Source organism: Scyliorhinus canicula, chromosome 9 (genome assembly GCF_902713615.1).
Source record: "Scyliorhinus canicula chromosome 9, sScyCan1.1, whole genome shotgun sequence".
NCBI classification, from domain to species: domain Eukaryota; kingdom Metazoa; phylum Chordata; class Chondrichthyes; order Carcharhiniformes; family Scyliorhinidae; genus Scyliorhinus; species Scyliorhinus canicula.
This window is the reverse complement of record NC_052154.1, coordinates 90752006-90770901: the sequence shown is the minus strand read 5'-3', so window position 1 is coordinate 90770901 and position 18896 is coordinate 90752006. Positions and strand designations below refer to the sequence as shown.

Genomic DNA, 18896 nt, shown 5'->3' with positions numbered 1-18896 from the left:
AATGAAAGGGGCTGTGATATGGGGAGAGTGACCATATTTTAGGAGCCGGAGTTGTAGTGGTTTCTACATTACAATAGGGACAATATTTCAAAAACACTTCATTAACTTTGGGAATGCACTGATCCCAGAGAAAGTGCTGGAAATACAAGTTTTATCTTCACTGTTTCATGCAGTGCATTTTTTTTTCTATTGGTCACAACAGCAATGGTATTCCAGATGTGACATTGATATCAACGTTCCGGTACTTTCTGACACAAATTTAGTGCCATGCCAATGGTGAGCAGTGTAGTCCAAATTTCACTACAAATCTATGAATGCAGCAATTTCTGGCCCATTAAAGAAAAGGTGATTAAAGGCCACATGGTGACTGGATAAGCTAAGGCTGGCCCAGCTACAAGGATAAAGCACCCAACACCTTATTATCAAACATTGAATGCATGAGGAGTTCCATAGACGTCAGACCTCATATTATGCCCACTATTTTTGTATTGTAATTAGATAATTTGATATTAAAAGAGCTCTACAATTTTGGGAATTCGGGATGTATCAATGTTTCTTCTCCATCCCCTGAAACAAGAAAGATAGAAACTGCATTTCTATAACACTATCCAGATATTAGGACTTCCGAAAGCCAAAGAAGTACTTTTAAACCATTTTTCCAGTTATAATGTAGGAGACAGCACAAATTCAGCTCGCAATAAGAACCTTTGCTCTCAAGAGAGCCCAGCTCCTTCCTACAATAAAAGTGCTCCACCTGATAGAGTGGTCAAGAAGGCATACAGCATGCTTGGCTTCATCGGACGGGGTATTGAGTACAAGAGTCGGCAGGTCATGTTACAGTTGTATAGGACTTTGGTTAGGCTACATCTGGAATACTGCGTGCAGTTCTGGTCACCCCATTGCCAGAAGGATGTGGATGCTTTAGAGAGGGTGCAGAGGAGGTTCACCAGGATGTTGCCTGGTATGGAGGGTGCTAGCTATGAAGAAAGGTTGAGTAGATTAGGATTGTTTTCATTGGAAAGACGGAGGTTGAGAGGGGACCTGATTGTGGTCTACAAAATTATAAGAGGTATGGACAGGGTGGATAGCAACAAGCTTTTTCCAAGAGTACAAGGGGTCACGATTTCAAGGTGAGAGGGGGAAAGTTTAAGGGAGATGTGCTTGGAAAGTTTTTTACGCAGAGGGTGGTGGGTGCCTGGAACGCTTTGCCAGCGGAGGTGGTAGAGACAGGCACGATAGCATCATTTAAGGTGCATCTAGACAGATGTATGAACGGGCGGGGAACAGAGAGAAGTAGATCCTTGGAAAATAGACGACAGGTTTAGATAAAGGATCTGGATCGGCGCAGGCTGGGAGGGCCGAAGGGCCCGTTACTGTGCTCTAATTTTCTTTGTTCTTGTTTTTAACCTTTCTTCTTGTCCATTAAAACACCAAAGGAGCTGATGGTAATTATAAATGTGAATGGGTCTTGCTGAAAATGATAAACTCAGCGGCTTATCAAATGGTTTGAAGTTACACAAGAGCAGGGTGGTTCCTGTGCCATTGCAGTTAGGATTTCCGGGTTGGCACCATGGTTCCAGCCCCCAGTTGCAAAGCAACACATTTTCAATGATTTGAGAATTATTGGAATTTCAGCATAAAAGGAGGCCTTATGTCTCACCATTCTTGTATAAATCTCAGACATGTCTGTATCAAACCACCCAGTAGAAATAACTGGCCTAACCCTATTTGCTCTGACTTTTTTTTGGACCATTTGATGTTTTTCTTCTTCAAATGTTAACCTAAAAAATTGTGTTTGAACTATCATCCCCTATTCCCGTGTTCATATCCTCCCCTTTGTGTAATATGCCCCCTTCTTACTATTTTGCTACTACCTAAGCAGCAGTTCAGATTTGAAGGGTCAGCCACTATAACATACACTGATTCTAACACAGAGAAAGCCTGATGACTCTGTATCAACCATCTGATCCTGCTTTTCTGAATGAATTTACTTAATAATCTTCCAATTAATTTTGCTCTCCTGATGGGCGGAGAGAGATATTTTGTGTGAGAGCTTGGTGGAGAATTATCTGATGGGAAGAGGAATCAGACGGGTTGTGCCACACTTACTAATGTCCAGCAGGTCATGTCAGTCCACGTGACAGCCCTGTGAACAGTCTCAAAGCCTCTCTGTGCTAAATGCCATTATTTTTACCTGATGCTTCTTGCCATCCATTGGCATGGAGAGTGGCCTGTATGTGATCTCATAGGTTTGGTTCTGCTGATGAGGCTGTATAATGATATTCTTGGGCCCAGTCCAATACTCTCCTTCAATCAAGGGTTTCAGGTTCCAGAGCTGGTTGGTGCGGTTGACCAGTACAATACCATGTACCTGCGAAGTCCGAACTTGACAACTGAAGTTAATCACCTGTAAGCAACGGTAAAAGTGTGATGTTAGGTTTGTACCTAAATTGTGCACTTTTTAGCACCATCTGTGCTGTATCTAACCTTAGAACGAATTACATAGAACTGTCCTAAGGCATGTCCTCAGCTCATTGGATTTGGATTTTGTTTATTGTCACGTGTACCACGGTACAGTGAAAAGTATTTTTCTGCGAGCAGTTCAGCAGATCATTAAGTACATGAAAATAAAGTAAAATAAAAGAAAATACATAATAGGGCAACACAAGGTAAAATAGAGACGTTATTAGTAATGTTAGTCTTAGAATTAAATTTTAAAAGATTAGAACAATTGTAAGATAAGTAAAACGTGTATCTGTTAGGGAGACGTCACAAAGAGTCACCACGTTCCGGCGCCATCTTGTGATTTCCACTGATTGTCCACAGCTTCATCCTCAACTATTAGCTTGACTGTTTTTTTTGTCAGTGATGGATTTCCATTACCTTCCACTCTCAGAGGCCCAAGTCAACCTCAGCTAGATTGGGAATCAATTATGCAACCCATGCAGTTGCTATTGTTCTGAACTACACGTTAGCCATCTGGCCAACTGAGTTAACCAGATGCTGACATAGAGTGTACTGCACTGATATCGACCATTCACCAAACTAGTCTATGCCAGTGTTTATTTCTACTCAAGCTTCTTTCGTTCCTTCTTCATCTACCTCTATCAGCATAACTCCATGTTCCTTTCTCCATAATACTCTTCTCCAACCTGCCTTTAAATGCATCTATATTCCTTCCTGTGGTAGTGAATTCCACATTCCCAGAACTCCCTGGGTAAAGAACGTCCTTTGGGAGCTCTTTTCCTGGTGACTAATGTGTGTTGGTGTTTTGTTTACTCTTCCTCCCACCTGGAAACACTCTTTGCATTTATAAAAAGCCTCTATGAAAAAAACTGTGGTTAGAAACAACACCTGCAAAAAGGACAGCAAGAAGTCTTACAATACCAGGTTAAAAGTCCAACATGTTTGTTTCAAACACTAGCTTTCAGAGCACTGCTCCTTCCTCAGGTGAAGGAGGAAGGAAGGAGGAAGGTCCTCACCTGAGTAAGGAGCGGTGCTCTGAAAGCTATGTTTGAAACAAACATGTTGGACTTTAACCTGGTGTTGTAAGACTTCTTACTGTGTTCACCCCAGTCCAACGCCGGCATCTCCATATCACTGCAAAAAGGAGGAAGCACTTCAGAGTTAATAAACTGTGAAGAGCTATAAAAAAAAACAAAGCATATCACTCCTTTGAAATAGCCTGGAACTATCAATCAAGAGGGTTGTGAAAGGTAATGGACCATGAAATTGAATGTAAACAATGCAGTTCAATGCTTTTAGGCTTCGCAACATGCTCAGAGGCTTCAAAAAAATTAAAGGGGAATTAAATTGAATGTAAAAAACACACTTCAAATATTTCCAACACATCAGGGGAATACTTGTAACTACAACTGATAGCTCTTTGAAAATGACATGCTGAAAGAGAGTTTAAAGATTTTCAAAGCCACAGCAGAGAATTTGCCACACAACCCCATTCTGGAAAAGACCCCCGATCTGAGCCCCTCCAGCCGAATTTGAGACTCCTCAAACCCCAACTCCCCTGAAGGACACCCCTCAGCATTCTTACATTGCTCCCCCTTAGTGTTCATGGCACCTGGTCCTGTTTTCAGTAACCATTAATGATTTGTGCCCTGCTGACTTCCCGCTTGGCAGGAGGGAGGGGGGGGTGGGTGAATATTGGAAGCCGCTGCATTCAACTTTAATCTTGCTAATGGGATTAAAATTAATGCAAATGAGTGGTGATCAGGTATTCGCTTTTTCTGGGTAAGTTCTTGATCACACCAGCTGGAGTGGGCATGGAGAATCAGAAACTGGTGTGCACCCTCAAATCCTGTTTCGGGTTCTCTCGACATAGCAGGATTTGCGCCGGCTAAATCTTCAACTTTATAATTACATCTTACCTTCAAGATAACATTAGAATATCACCAGCCCTCTGCCCCCAAGATGGTTCATGGGATGGTGGGGTTGCCTTTCCTGCCTTTGAACCCCCTCTTTGAGGCATGTAGTTTGCAGTTCTGATGGCCCACAGGACTGCTGCAGGAGTGCCACCCCCATGGAGCTGACTGCTTCTGCATGGGGCTGGGCACAGCTCCACTTCCAGAAAATCCTTCAAACTGAAGTGTTATGTCAAACTGAAGGTTGTCCCTTTGCTGGCAGCTGATCCAAGTCCATGCCTGGTGTTGGGAAATTTATTTCTTCCTGGTGGTGGGAATATACTGGGATCCATCCCAAGATTCTTTTATTTCACCCCGCCCCCCCATCCAAACCCACCATCATGGGGCTGTGAAAGCTCTGTCCAAAATGTCTGTCACATCAGTGGATATGTTAATTACAACATTGGTCATACATTTGTTGTACTTAACCAACGGTCAAGCACATGAAAGGGGGTAAATAAATGCAAATTGGTTCCATATTAGGGAGATTAGAATCTTTTTTATTCAGTACAACGAAGATCAATAAAATTGGTATAACACAACTCACCTTTCAAGTGCAACATTGAGCTGAGTTAATATTTTACCACCTTGAAATGAGACTATTTATGTCATAATATTTAATGGTTTCCTACTGTGCAGATTTTATTGAGCCATTAACAAATTAGGCCATTGTAGGTCAATGACTGCTAATATGGTTTATAAAGTTATTAATATAAACTCATTAAGGGCTGGTCAAAAAATATATATTTGCATTCATTTATCTATTGAGTACAAGAAGACAAATCATTGGAAGTCAAGGAGCAGATCAACACAGTTTTAACAAAAGCAAACAAAAGAATCGGGTTTATTTCTGGAGGAATAAAACTGAAAAGAAGGGAATTTCTGATAAATCAGTGTCGAACCTTGGTTAGATCACCCTTGGACTACTCAGCGCAGTTCTGGTCACTGCATTATAAAAATGATACAGAGACATTGGAAAAGGGAGATGCCGGGATTGACAGGTAATGCTTATCATGAAAGGGTGAACTAATCCTCTTTTCTTTTCAAAAGAAAAGACTGAGGGGTGAAAGAATGGAGGTCTTTAAAGCTATGACACATTTAGATAGAGCAGACACAGAGAGAAGAGTACAACTTGTGACCATGAAATCACCAAGAAATCAAACAGAACATTTAGAAGATACTTCTTTACCCAGATAATGATAAGAATGTGAAATTCGCTAACAAAGTCTTTGAGGTGAATGGTATAAATGCATTTAAGGGGAGGCCAAATAAGCAAATTGGAGAGACGGGAATAGAGGGTTATCATAGGAGAGTTGGATGAATAAGGATGGGAGGAGACTCAAGTGGAGCATAAGCTCGGACATGAATGAGTTAGACCAGGGGTGGGCAAACTTTTCCGTGCAAGGGCCACATTCAGAAATTCACAATTTTAAAGGGCCGCATAGTATATTAAGTAAAATAATTACTTCACCCGGTTATGATTCTGGGCGCCTCATATAGAACATAGAACATAGAACAGTACAGCACAGAACAGGCCCTTCGGCCCTCAATGTTGTGCCGAGCAATGATCACCCTACTCAAGTCAACATATCCACCCTATACCAGTAAGTAACCCAGCAGCTCCCTCCCATTAACCTTAAAAAAAAATTAAAAAAAAAAAATTTATTAAAAAAAAGTTTGTTTTTTTAATGACTTGGTGGGCCGCATAAAGACCTTTGGCGGGCCGCATGCGTTTGCCCACCCCTGAGTTAGACTGAATAGTCAGTTTCAACACTTTATATTCTATCTGAACACTTCCATGTAACGTCGGGGCAGCACGGTAGCATGGTGGTTAGCATAAATGCTTCACAGCTCCAGGGTCCCAGGTTCGATTCCCGGCTGGGTCACTGTCTGTGCGGAGTCTGCACGTCCTCCCCGTGTGTGCGTGGGTTTCCTCCCACAGTCCAAAGATGTGCGGGTTAGGTGGATTGGCCATGCTAAATTGCCCGTAGTGTCCTAAAAAGTAAGGTTAAGGGGGGGGGGTTGTTGGGTTGTGGGTATAGGGTGGATACGTGGGTTTGAGTAGGGTGATCATTGCTCGGCACAACATCGAGGGCCGAAGGGCCTGTTCTGTGCTGTACTGTTCTATGTTCTATGTTCTATGTCGTGCCTTTCACAAACTTAAAGTGTTTCAAAGTGCGACAAAGTTAATAAAGTACTTTTCTGAAGCCTACTTGTGTTGTAATATAGGGGACACAGTTTGAGCACTGCTAATGGCTACACATATCAACATGATAATGACCAGATCATTTGTTTGTGTAGAATTGGGCTGGAAAATAAACATTTGTATGTGAATACACACCAGGGGCGTGAACCACTCCGGCGTTGGGCCGCCCCAAAGCTGCAGCATCCTCCATACCTTCAGTAGTGGTTTGCGCCCCGCCGGCCGGCGTGGAAGGCCTTTGGCGCTGCACCAGCCGTGGCCGAAGGGACTCCGCCGGCCAGCGGGGGTCTGCACATGCGCGGGAGCATCATCCCCACGCATGCGCAGGGGGGTTCATTTTCGCACCGGCCATTGCGGAGGCCTACACGGCCGGCGCGTAGGAAAGAGTGCCCCCAAGGCACAGACCCACCCGCGGATCGGTGGGCCCCGGTCGCGGGCCAGGCCACTGTGGGGGCACCCCACGGGGCCAGATCGCCCCCCCCCCCCCCAGGATCCTGGAGCCCGCCCGCGCTGCCAGGTCCCTCCGGTAGGGGACCTAGTCAAATTTAGCGCCGGCAGGACCTGCATAGAATGAGTGGGATGGGTGGGACGAGTGGGCCCATTGCGGGATGGAGAATTGCCGTGGGGCTGCTGCGAGCGGCTGCCGACCAGTGCGGCGCGATTCCCGCCCCCACCGATTCTCCGCCGCCGGAGAATTCACAGCCGGCGGGAGCGGGATTCACGCAGCCCCACCGGCGATTCTCCGACCTGGCGGGGGGTCAGACGATCCTGCCCTAGAACCTCTACTCTATAGCCACAATCAGCAATTATATGCTTCCCATTTTACAACCTGGCATTGCCCGACTGAGCATTATACACTGTGCCAAACTATCATTTTAATCACTGAGCCCTGGAGGGTAGAGTATTTGTGTAAACTGGCCTGGTGGGTATGATTAGCTTTTCACCCGACTGACTACCTGTTTACAGAAACACATACATATCCGCCCGGAAACTATCTTTGCTCACTGGGGACATCTTTTTCCATCCAGAATAAAAAACATAACAAGTTCTCCAGAGCTGGAAATGAAAACATGATGCCTGGATCAGCATGTTTATCCAGTTCTAATATAAAATATCCAGTCTGCCAGAACTTATAGAATGATTTTGCCCTGATCATTTACCTTTCACAGTAATGATGCATTGTGTATCACAATCGTTAATGGTCTCACCAGTTGTTTGTTCTGGAATAAAGGGCGCGATTCTCCGCTCCCCAGGCCGGGTGGGAGAATCGCGGGAGGGCCGCTCTGACACCCCCCCGCGATTCTCCCACCCCCCCAAAATGGCCTGTCGCGTTTTGCGACACGCCGCTCGGAGAATCGGCGCTCGCCGTTTTTCACAGCGACCCGCGATTCTCCGACCCGGATGGGCCGAGCGGTCGGCCGTTCCCGACCGGTTCACGCCGGCGGCAACCACACCTGGTCGCTGCCGGCGTGAACATGGCGCCAGCAGCTGTTTAGTGGCTTGTGGGAGAGGGGAGTGAGCACCGCGACCGTGCTCGGGAGGGGACTGGCCCACCATCAGTGCCCACCGATCGTCGGGCCGGCGTCTCAAAGGGACGCACTCTTTCCCCTCTGCCGCCCGGCAAGATCAAGCCGCCCCGTCTTGCGGGGCAGCAGAGGGGAAGACGGCAACCGCGCATGCGCGGGTTTGAGCCGTCAGCCGTCGTGATATCAGCCGCGCATGCGCGGGTTGGACCCGGCCAACCTGCGCATGCGCGGCTGACATCATTAGGCACGCCGGCCACATCATTCTCGGCGCGCCGGGCCTTGACGCCAGCGACAAGGCCCCGCGGCCGAGATTCACGCCATAGATACCGCTTCCTGTAATGCGCTCACCATTTAAAACAGTGGATGAACTATCCACATAAATCCTCAGGGGTGCACACGTGGGCGGAGGGCTTTGGGTTGAATTTCCTATCTACCTGGGGGGCGTCTTTGCAACGAAGGGTCCTGTATTGTGGAGTGGGGATGTGATCTCACATTCATGGGGTTTTCCTATGTATTGGAGGTTATCTGCTAAAAAGGTGTGTGTCTTTGTCCGTTTCACAGTGATGTCCCATCCTTGCAATAGAAGGGTCCATCTAGCTGCTCTGATTTGACTAACTGAACCGTCCTTCAGTCGTCCGTCTAATAGATGCTGTGTGGGTGTGTGTTCGGTCAGAATCGTTATGGGGTTGAGTCCGGTAATGTACGAAAAGTACTGTACTGCCCAGAATACTGCGAGTAGCTGCCTCTCGCAGGCTGAAAATCCTTGCTCAACTGGGTCTAAAAGTCTGGAGGCATAAGCCACTGGTTGTAGCTGCTCGTGCCGTTCCTGAAGGAGCACAGCCGAGAGGGTCAGATCTGTGCTTGCTACCTCAATTGCATAGGGGGAGAGCAAGTCTGGAACTTGGAGTGCGGGGGCTGCAATAAGGGCTCTTTTTAAATCGTCCACAGCATCTGTATGCTGCGGAAGCCAGTCCCAAGGACCTCCTTTCTTGAGGAGGTTTGAAAGGGGGGCTGCCTTTGTCGCAAAACCGTCAATATGGTTCCGACAGTACCCAAGCAGTCCTAAAAATGACCAGATGGCTGAAACATTTTGGGGAAGGGGCAATTTGACGATCGAGTCAATTCTTTTGTACACGATCTCACGTTTGCCGTGCGTGATGATTGTACCCAAATACATCACTTTACTCTCCAATATTTGGGCCTTTTTGGGGTTCACTTTACATCCAATTGTTTGCAGTAGTTCCAGGAGTTCAGACAGAAGAGTGATGTGCTCTGCCTTGGTGTCTGTCTGCAATAGTAGATCGTCCACATACTGGCCCAGACATTCGGGGCGAGAGAATTTAGACAATCCATTTGCCAGCTGTTGGTGGAAAATGGAGGGGGAATTGTGGAATCCTTGTGGAAGGCATGTCCACGTATACTGCTGACCTTTAAAATGAATGCGAATTTGTACTGGCACGCCTTCGCCAATGGGATGGACCAGAAGCCGTTGCTAATGTCCAAAACCGTAAAGTACTTGGAGTTGAGTCCCTGTTTGAGCATGGTCTCAGGACTTGTTGCCACCGTGGGGGCTACTGCAGGGGTGACTTTATTGAGTTCCCGATAATCGATGGTCAGTTGCCATTATCCATCGGGCTTCCTCATTGGCCAAATCGGTGCATTATTAGTTGAGGCTACTGATCGGAGTACGCCCTGCTCTAATAAGCTCTCTATTACTTTCGCGATTTCTCCCTCTGCTTCCTGGGGAAATCTGTATTGTCGTTGTGGTCTAGGGTCAGGTCCTGTAATTTGAACCGATCCAGTCACTCTGCCGCAGTCGTGCCTGTGACTGGCAAATGCTGATCTGTTCTCTTTCAAAACTGCCCTAACCTGTTTGTCCGTACTGAGCGTGGTCGGATCAAAGCAATACTCTCCTACTGCGCTAATCCTGTTTTCATACTCACCTACTGTGAGCGTTGCGGGGGATCTTTCTGATCTTACCATTTGCCAGAAACACTGATTGACTGGCTGTGTGCATTCATAACATCGATGCCGAGTATGTGTTCTGCTGTGTGGGGCAAATCTACTAAAACAATGGGGTGTCTGGTGGTAATGGTCCCTAGCTCAATGGGTACAGGGGATGTAATGTGTCCCTGCTGTGAGTGGCCTGTAAAGCCGCTGAGTGTGATTGTGGCTGTAGTGGACCATGTGTCCTTTTGGTACATAGTGGAGGCATTTATGGTCGTGCGGGACCCTCCTGTGTTCCAGAGTAATTCTATGGGCTGTCCCCGGATCTTTGCTGTGACTACCGGTCGTCCGGACCTGTCCCAAAGGGTGTCACAGACCCAAGTGGGGGAGACTGAACACTGTCAGTCCGTTCCGTCCACATTGGTCTGTCCTGAATGAATCCCTATACTGTGAATGGGCTTTGCTCTATTTCTGTTCAGAGTGCCTGTCTGTTGGCCTCTCTGCAATTTCTGTGGGGCATTGCACTCCCGTGCAAAGTGTCCCAGTTGTCCACAGTTATAGCATCCCTGAGACTTCTGTCGGGGGCTGTTCTGTCCCTAATTTACCCATGTGGGGTTTTGGTGTGCTCTTACTACCTGAATGTGTACATCAGCTTGAGTCTCCTTGGGCTTTTTAAATGTTGCTTTGCCATGAACAGATTGCTCCCAAGCGCGGGACAATCTCTTAAGTACCCACTTTTCATTATGGGCCTCTTCTGTGGGGTCATAGTTAGAGCAGGCTTTCTGTCCTGCCTCTGTGGTGTGGGAGCTAAGGGTGCGGGTCCATTTGGCCATGTTATCTTGGGCCAAACGAGCGCATTCTAAGTCTCCGAAAACTGCAGTAAAGTGAATCCACAGCCGTCCTGCAAACGCTGTGGGGTGCTCGGTCTTTTTCTGCCTACATCGGTTCAGGTCTTTAACGGGGTCTCCTCTATTATACCCGATTGCATCCAGTATCGCTGTATGCATTTGCTCTAGGGTTCCTCCTCCAACGTTCTGTGGGTCGGGAAGGGCTGCTACCACAGACGTGTCTAAACACAAAACCGTGAGCTTAACATGCTCTCTTTTGTCCAGGCCATACATGGTCGCCTGCTGTTTTACCTTCGCAAAGAAATGGTGGGGGTCTGAAGTAGGGAGGAACAGTGTGACTTTCTCGCACACGTCCCGTAATTGGGTCACGGTTAAGGGGGTGGTATAAGTGATCTCGGGTGCGCCGTCTACGTTTGCTTTCTTTTGGGTGGTGACTGGGTTCATTGGTGCTGATGCTATCTGTTCTGTGGGGGGTTGGGGTGCTTTCCTCTTCTGCTGCATTTCTAGCGCACATGTTCCCTGAACATATCGCTGGGCTGTCTCCTGCAATTCCTGCCAATCTGGGCCTTCTTCCTCATCTAGTTGCTTTCCAAAAGTATCTTGGAAGCCATTCTGCACTGAAAGCAGAGATTGCAGTTCCGCAATCTGCTTTCTACACTTTGCATGGTCTACCGAGCTTTATCTTTGCTCAGTGGTGGCAGCATGGAGTGCTCGTAAAGCTGCCTTCAGGTCGCTGCATTGTCTTTGCAAAGCCTCTACTTGCTTCTTGGTTTCCTCTTATCAAGACTGCGCGCTGCATATCCTGATAGGCCTTTTCATATTGTGTTTGGGAGCTGCTTAAGTGCGCCAGACAAGACTGGTGTGCCCTCTTGGCATCATCCACCTCTACATCTTTTGCTGCAAGCCTCCTTCTTAACTCCATATTCTCTCTTTCTATGTCACTGACATCTACTTTACTCATTCTGTTTTTCTCCTCTAAATCTGAGCGGAGCGTCCTGACGACCTCCTCTGTGCCTCGCAATTGTGCCAAGCAGGACACAATTGCCATCGGCTTACATGCTTTTCCTAGATTCCTTTTGTGATTTGCGCTCAGGTCCTCCCACCAAGTATGTCCTATACTCCCGGGGCCTGTTTCCTCATTCGAACAGAATTCGCTCCAAAGGGGCCATCCTTTCCCTTTGAGGTACTTTCTGATCTCTTGTTCCCAAACGGGACACGTTCCTACTCTGCTGCTGGTTGCTGCGACCATGAATTCCTGGGGGTGCATGAGGCGTTCCGTTGCCTGCATGGCCACCTTTCCTATCTGTGCTCTCTTTAAATTTAGAACGAGGGGTACAAAGGCGGTGCTATAAATATGGGTACGGATTTCGCTAATTTCCGTAGTATAAACTCCCGACAGTTTTTCGCAACAAATCTCTCGGAGTGGGGGGGGCCACTTCTAGTCGAGTCCCATCAGAGTTCGCCACTAAATGTTCTGTCCTGAGACTGCAGGCTTCCCAGTTGGTACGGGCTAAGGGGACAGGAGTGTCTATTCTCGTAGCGAGCGTTGGTTGGACACTTACTTGTCGGTGTAGCTGTTGGTCAGGCCTCTCCTTCTCACGTTCAAGTTCTTAGAGAGCTGCTGCAAAGGTGTTCTGCTGGGAGGGCCGGCTAAGAAAGCGAGCTGGACTTGGGATCAGTCCTTTATAGGTCACAGGGGCTTCGCGCCCATCTGGGCGGACCCTATACCTGCTTGCAATCGATTAGACCTCAGACCAATCGATTGGTTTGAATTCCCCAATACTGGGGCTGTTTCCCGATCGCTGGCCGGTTCTTGGGGCTGTTTGTAACTTATTGTCCGGGACTCCTGCTGGCGCCGAAGAGTCTGGCTTGACCTTTGTTATTCTTGATTGTGTCCATTGTGCCCGGGAATCACCGGGAATCGCTCAATTAATCTGCGCAACTGTTAGTTTCAGTATTGTCTGGTTTCTTTGCAGACAGAATACACAGGGAGATTCTGCAGCCTGCCTGTTTTCCTTACATTGTCCTGTTTTCCCTGCATGCATTTCAATTCTCCATTTTGTGTCGGGAAGTGGCCAACGTCGGTGGCTACAACGCCGGCGGCAACCACACCTGGTCGCTGCCAGTGTGAACATGGCGCCAGCAGCTGTTTTTTGGCTTGTGGGGAGCGGAGAGGGGAGTGAGCACCACAACCGTGCTCGGGAGGGGACTGGTCCCGCGGCTGAGATTCCCGGCACGGCCCTCCTAGCCCCCCCGGGGTGGGGGGGGGGGTGATAGGGGGCAGGGACCAGTGGTGGGCAGGAAGAAGATATGCTTGGAAGGCCCATGGTGCTACACCTCTGCCCCTCTTAGCCCATAAGCAGTGCTGTAAAGATATTTACCTCTTCTACAGTTCAGACCTCTCTTTTAATGCCTGGCTTAAACTTGGAAAATAAGTGAAATATGGCACATGTGGCCCCATTAGAATATTTAACTTGTCAGTTTGTCTTCTGGGAACAGGTTGACAGTCCACCTCTGGTCCTGCCTCAGTTCAAGCCAGGCCTGTTGGAGTCAGTGGGGTGGCGGTGGACACATTGGGGTGGCATGAATTTAAAAGTTCAGTATGTGGAAATCTGGACAGGGCCCAGAACCTGAGGTTACACTTTGAAGGAGAGGGTGAAATTATGGACCAGCAGAGCACACCCACTCACCGATCCACCTCAAATATGTTCAGTTTTAGAGAATTTAAGACTTAAAATACAAACCCACAATCAACTGCCATAGATCTACCTCCCAAACTGCCAGCCATGACCCCCTGATTGCAGCTAACTGTCACTGTCAGTGACTTCCTCCAGACCTGTGCCACCCAATAATGGCCAAGAATGGAGATGGGCCTGCTCAGCATTAGGACACAAAGCTCCCACCTACTTTTGCTGGAAATTTGATTTCCCTGGAGCAGGTCCTCCAGGGTAGTAGCCTGCAAGGAAGTCAGTCCTTTCCATTCTGTACACTAATTGCGAGTGCATCATTTCTATGTTGGCTGAGACGCGAAATCCATCTCATAATAACACCCCCCCCCCCCATCCCCCCTTCACCCTTCTCCTATCACTTCCTTGTAAGGTATCTTTTTGCCCTTAGCTGCTTTGTGAATTTTGTACCATTCCAAACAATATGGTGCTCGGTTCATGGTCCTCTGCATCTAGCTGCTTGGGATGTGTGTGGGGCAGGATTACAGTCCAATGGGATGTTGCTTCTTTCCCTTCCATCAGAGCAATAAGATTGTTCTTTTTTTTCTTTTTTTATAAAGTTAGAGTACCCAATTCATTTTTTTTCCAATTAAGGGGCAATTTAGCGTGGCCAATCCACCTACCCGGCACATCTTTTGGGTTCATAGATCATAGAATTTACAGTGCAGAAGGAGACCATTCAGCCCATCGAATGTGGGAGCGAAACCCATGCAAACACGGGGAAGAATGTGCAAACTCCACACGGACAGTGACCCAGAGCCGGCATCGAACCTGGGACCTCAGTGCTGTGAGGCAGCAGGGCTAACCCACTGCACCACCGTGCAGTTTGCCAAGCCGCATTATAAAGAGTACCTGATCCTGTGGATTAGGGATTTCACTGAACCCTGTGACCAACTGTTGCCCAGCGTCTCCTGCCTACAGGATTACACACTCATCTTGTGTCCAGACACTGCCATGTGTAGCTGCAGGAGCTTCTGTTGGGGAGGTTCGCTAAGGGTCCCTGGGAGGTGGAGAATTTCCCCTATGAGTGGGGTGGTGGGTTCCATGTCCGTATGGGGGAATCCTCATTTTTTATATTTTTAGATCGGGGCACACTTGATCTCTTGAAGGATGAGGTTCTGGCGAGTGGGCTCAATCAGGTTCAGTCAGAGCCCACTCCGCCAGCATGATGCCATGGGACCCGCCTACAGCATTTATTTTAACTAAGTTTACAAAGATATTGCGGGTAAGGTCAATGGTGGGGCAGGCAGGCAGCACAATGCTTTTCCTGCCTGAGTTGACACTTAGTTAAAAAATGAGAAAATTCCACCCGGTGTTTGCAATGCATACAAATGATAATTCAGACGTGGGTTTAAAGCAGCTTCACTAAAATCTTAAACATGCACCAAATAAAGTTGTAGCTTGCATACTTCTGGTGCGTTACTGTTTCACAGTTTCACTCTCAGTTTATACCTTTCCAGTGAGGCCAATTATTCTGAGTTACTGTTGACACACTTTTTTTTCCAGGTAGGCATGTGAATCATAGCTGCCACACAGACTGAGGCGGATTGTGGAATCCCATGTGCTGCTGCTGTCATGAATGAAACATGTTGGGCAGCACGGTGGCCAAGTGGTTAGCACAACCGCCTCACGGCGCTGAGGTCCCAGGTTCGACCCCGGCTCTGGGTCACTGTCTGTGTGGAGTTTGCACATTCTCCCCGTGTCTGTGTGGGTTTCGCCCCCACAACCCAAAAATGTGCAGAGTAGGTGGATTGGCCACGCTAAATTGCCCCTTAATTGGAAAAAATAATTGGGTAATCTAAATTTATAAAAAAAAAAAAAAAATGAATGAAACATGTTCACTCAAAAGTCTGGCATATGGGACCAGCCTCACACCGTCATGAATACAACAGTCAACAAGTGCCAACTTGACTCTCTGCTTCACCTGGCACACTCTGCTCTGTAGCCTTGCAGATATTTTGGCACCACGTAGCCAAGTGTCTTATGGACGGGTAGCAGTAGATTACCACCAGTGCAGCTCCAGAATCATGTCAAGGAATTGAGAAATAAAGCAGACACTAGTCCAAATCTTCCAGTCAGGGTTGATGCTGAGCTTACTGATGCTGCCTGAGAAGATCTCTGTGACCCAACCCTTTTTCAATTTTTCAGCTATATCTTCCAATCCCAATCAGCCTCACCAGAGCAAGCTCAATGGGCTCAAGAGAGATGGGAGAACACATCCGCTTTTCATAACAAAGCAGCCCTATTCAAGTAAGTCTTTCAGTTGGTGACTGAGCTACGACATGGATAGGTGGATGAGTGAGGGAGGTTGGCAGATGGCAAGTGGGTATAGGGCAAGTGGGCAAGGGGTGGCCAGTGGGGCAGTCTTTTCTGGTCCGGGGGGGTTGGGGGGGGGAGGGGTGGTGGTGGAGAGAAGCGACAGTCAGGCGTTCTCTCTAGTCAGTAATTGGGTGAATGGGGAGGTACTCGGTCAAGTTGGGGGGGGGGTTAGTCAGGTGGACTGGGGTAATTGGGTGTTCAGGTGGCAGTCAGGTCAACTCGGAGGGGTGATTGTGGTGGAGGTGGGGTGGAGGGCCAGTTGTGGTGCTCAGTTGAGTTACACTAGTTAATCGTTAATTCGGACCAGGTATTAAATGGTGTAGCATTTCCAGGGTAAGTTTCCCGGTAAGTCCTGTGCTTCTAGCCCAATTTTCAGTCTGAGCTATGTCCAAATTTATGCAGGACTTGCAGCAGTGGAAATCAGTGCTTTGGAGGTATAATCTTCCCAGGTATGTCTGTTTGCCAGGAAAAGAGTCCTGATGCGCATCTGACAACTTATGTCCATTCCCGACGATTCAGGGACTGGATGATTTGGACCAATAAGGGACAAATTTAACCCAGTTGAGAAATTGGTGGTTTCAGATAAAATACAGAGCTGGCACGGTGGTTAGCACTGCTGTATCACAGCTCCAGGGTCCTAGGTTCATTTCCGGCCTCGGGTGACTGTCTGTGTGGAGTTTGCACTTTCTCCCCGTGTCTGCATGGGTTTCTTCTGAGTGCTCCGGTTTCCTCCCACAGTCTAACTCTGTAGGTTAGGTGGATTGGCCATGCAAAATTGCCCCTTAGTGTCCGTAAGGTTAGGTGGGGTTACTGTGTTACAGTGGAGGCCTGGGCTTAAGCAGGGTGCTCTTTCCAAGGGCTGGTTCAGACTCGATGGGATGAATGGCCTCCTTTTGTACTGCAAATTCTATGCTTCTATACTCGATTTACAACATGTTTGAAGAAAGAAGGTGAGGGAGAGAGGCGTGAGGAAGAAAGAAAAAGGAAGAAACAAAAGTCAAGTACTCTTTTAATATTCATCATGATCATATTGCAGACATTTCAGTATTTTTGAAGTGTAGTCCCTGTTCTAATGTGTGAAGCAGAGAAGCTAATTTGCACATGGCTAGTGTTTGTACCTCTTTCATAGCTGTTGCTGCCACACATGAGCCGGTCAGGTAGAGCTGGAGAGGTTTAGATTCCTCAATGAAGCACTGCACGTTTTCCAATCGAATGTCTGCATGAATTTTATCAGGATGGAATGCCACCTCCAAGGACACATCCATTCCGGGGGAGATGTAGCCCTCCACAGGGGTGATTGAATAATGTGGCTTAAACATCTCAATGTCCCACTTAAATCTGCAACATAAAAGAAAAGGTTTAATTTCTGGAGGGTGCAATGGAATAAGAGAAACTTGCATTCAAATAGTACCTTTAAAATATTCCGAGGCAGAGGTTTTGATACTTGATGCACGTCAATTGCACAAAAGACTCAGATTGGTACAACTGTGGCTTTATTATAGTCAGATGCGTGGCCTCCTACTGCAGCTGGCGAAATGGCAGATCAGAGGAGGACATGCATATTTATATGGCTCCTTGTGGGCGGAGCCAGCCGGCAGGGGCTACCGGTGAATCTGTAGGACAGGTCCTACCTTACATCCCCTAATACAGGTGCATACAGTGGTTCACCACATTCACCCCCTGTTAAAAATTAGTCCAGCGGGGGTGGTGTGGAACTATATACAATGTTGCAAATTATTTACAGTGGGAAGGGAAAACAAAATTCCATTTTGACACTTTGGGGTGCACTTTGGTGGCACTGGCCAAGATGGCGGCACCCATGGGCCGCACGTGGACTGGGGGGGGGGGGGTGGAGATGGCAATGCCCACTGGCCGCAGATGGCCCTGGGAGGAGAAGATGGCGGCACCCACTGGCCGCACGTGACCCTGGGAGGAGAAGATGACGGGCCTATTGTGCGTTCGGCGGGGGGAGGGGGTGATTGCGGGCGTGATAGCGGCGACTGCGCGGGCCTGGCACACAGCTGCGAAGTGGCCCTTTTTATCGCAGGACTTGCATGTGGTGGCGCGGGCCGGGCAGCGTTGGCGGGGGTTCTTCTGCTGACCACAGAAGTAGAAGCAGGGACCCCTAGGATGCACAGATTGGTGCGCGGCGCAGGCGTATTGACTGGGAAGGGCCCCAGTCAGGAAGCCGTTTGCGGGGTCCAAGAGGGGTAGGATGGGTAGGCCGTGCGGCGAGCGGGGTTGGCCTGGACATTGCGAGACGCGACCGTCATGGAAAGCGCTAAAGATTTTGTCTCCGTTACGTCGAGCGTGGCCCCTTCCAGTAGTCGTTGTCGGATGGAGTCCGATGCAATCCCCGTTACAAATGCATTGCGCATGAGGAGAGTAGAATGTTCGGTGGCCGTAATGGCCTGACAGTCACAGTCCCGTACGAGTGGGATTAGATCCCGCCAGAAGTCTTCGATGGACTCACCAGGGAGTTGAGAGCAAGTGGCGAGTACGTGCCTGGCGAAGATCGTGTTTGATTTCTGTGCATAGTTTTCTTTTCGGATAATCACTTCCGCATAATTCGGGGCGTCCTGAATCAACGGGAACACGCTGGAGCTCAACCTGGAGTACAAGATCTGTATCTTCTGAGCTTCCATCGGCACGGGGGCCGCAGCGTTGATGTAAGCCTCAAAACAAGCTACCCAGTGATTAAAGTCCTTTCTGGTGTCGGGCGAGTGCGGATCCAGTTGCAGGCGATCTGGTTTGATTCATTACGTAGAAAATCTAACTGCAATAAATTGATGCACGATCAATTGCACAAAAGACTCAGATTGGTACAACTGTGGCTTTATTACAGTCAGGTGCGTGGCCTCCTACTGCAGCTGGTGAAATGGCAGATCAGAGGAGGACACACATATTTA

General features: G+C 48.1%; 1 protein-coding gene across 1 annotated transcript in view; it reads right to left on the bottom strand.

The window, feature by feature from the left end:
- LOC119970901 (hydrocephalus-inducing protein-like) overlaps positions 1-18896 on the bottom strand; it is a 140942-nt gene that overhangs the window by 89608 nt on the left and 32438 nt on the right. The window contains exons 7-8 of the mRNA XM_038806010.1: positions 17106-17325; positions 2195-2407 (exon numbers count right to left, since the gene is read on the bottom strand). Coding sequence (XP_038661938.1) covers positions 2195-2407; positions 17106-17325 — 433 coding nt within the window. The remainder of the gene's footprint in view (positions 1-2194; positions 2408-17105; positions 17326-18896) is intronic.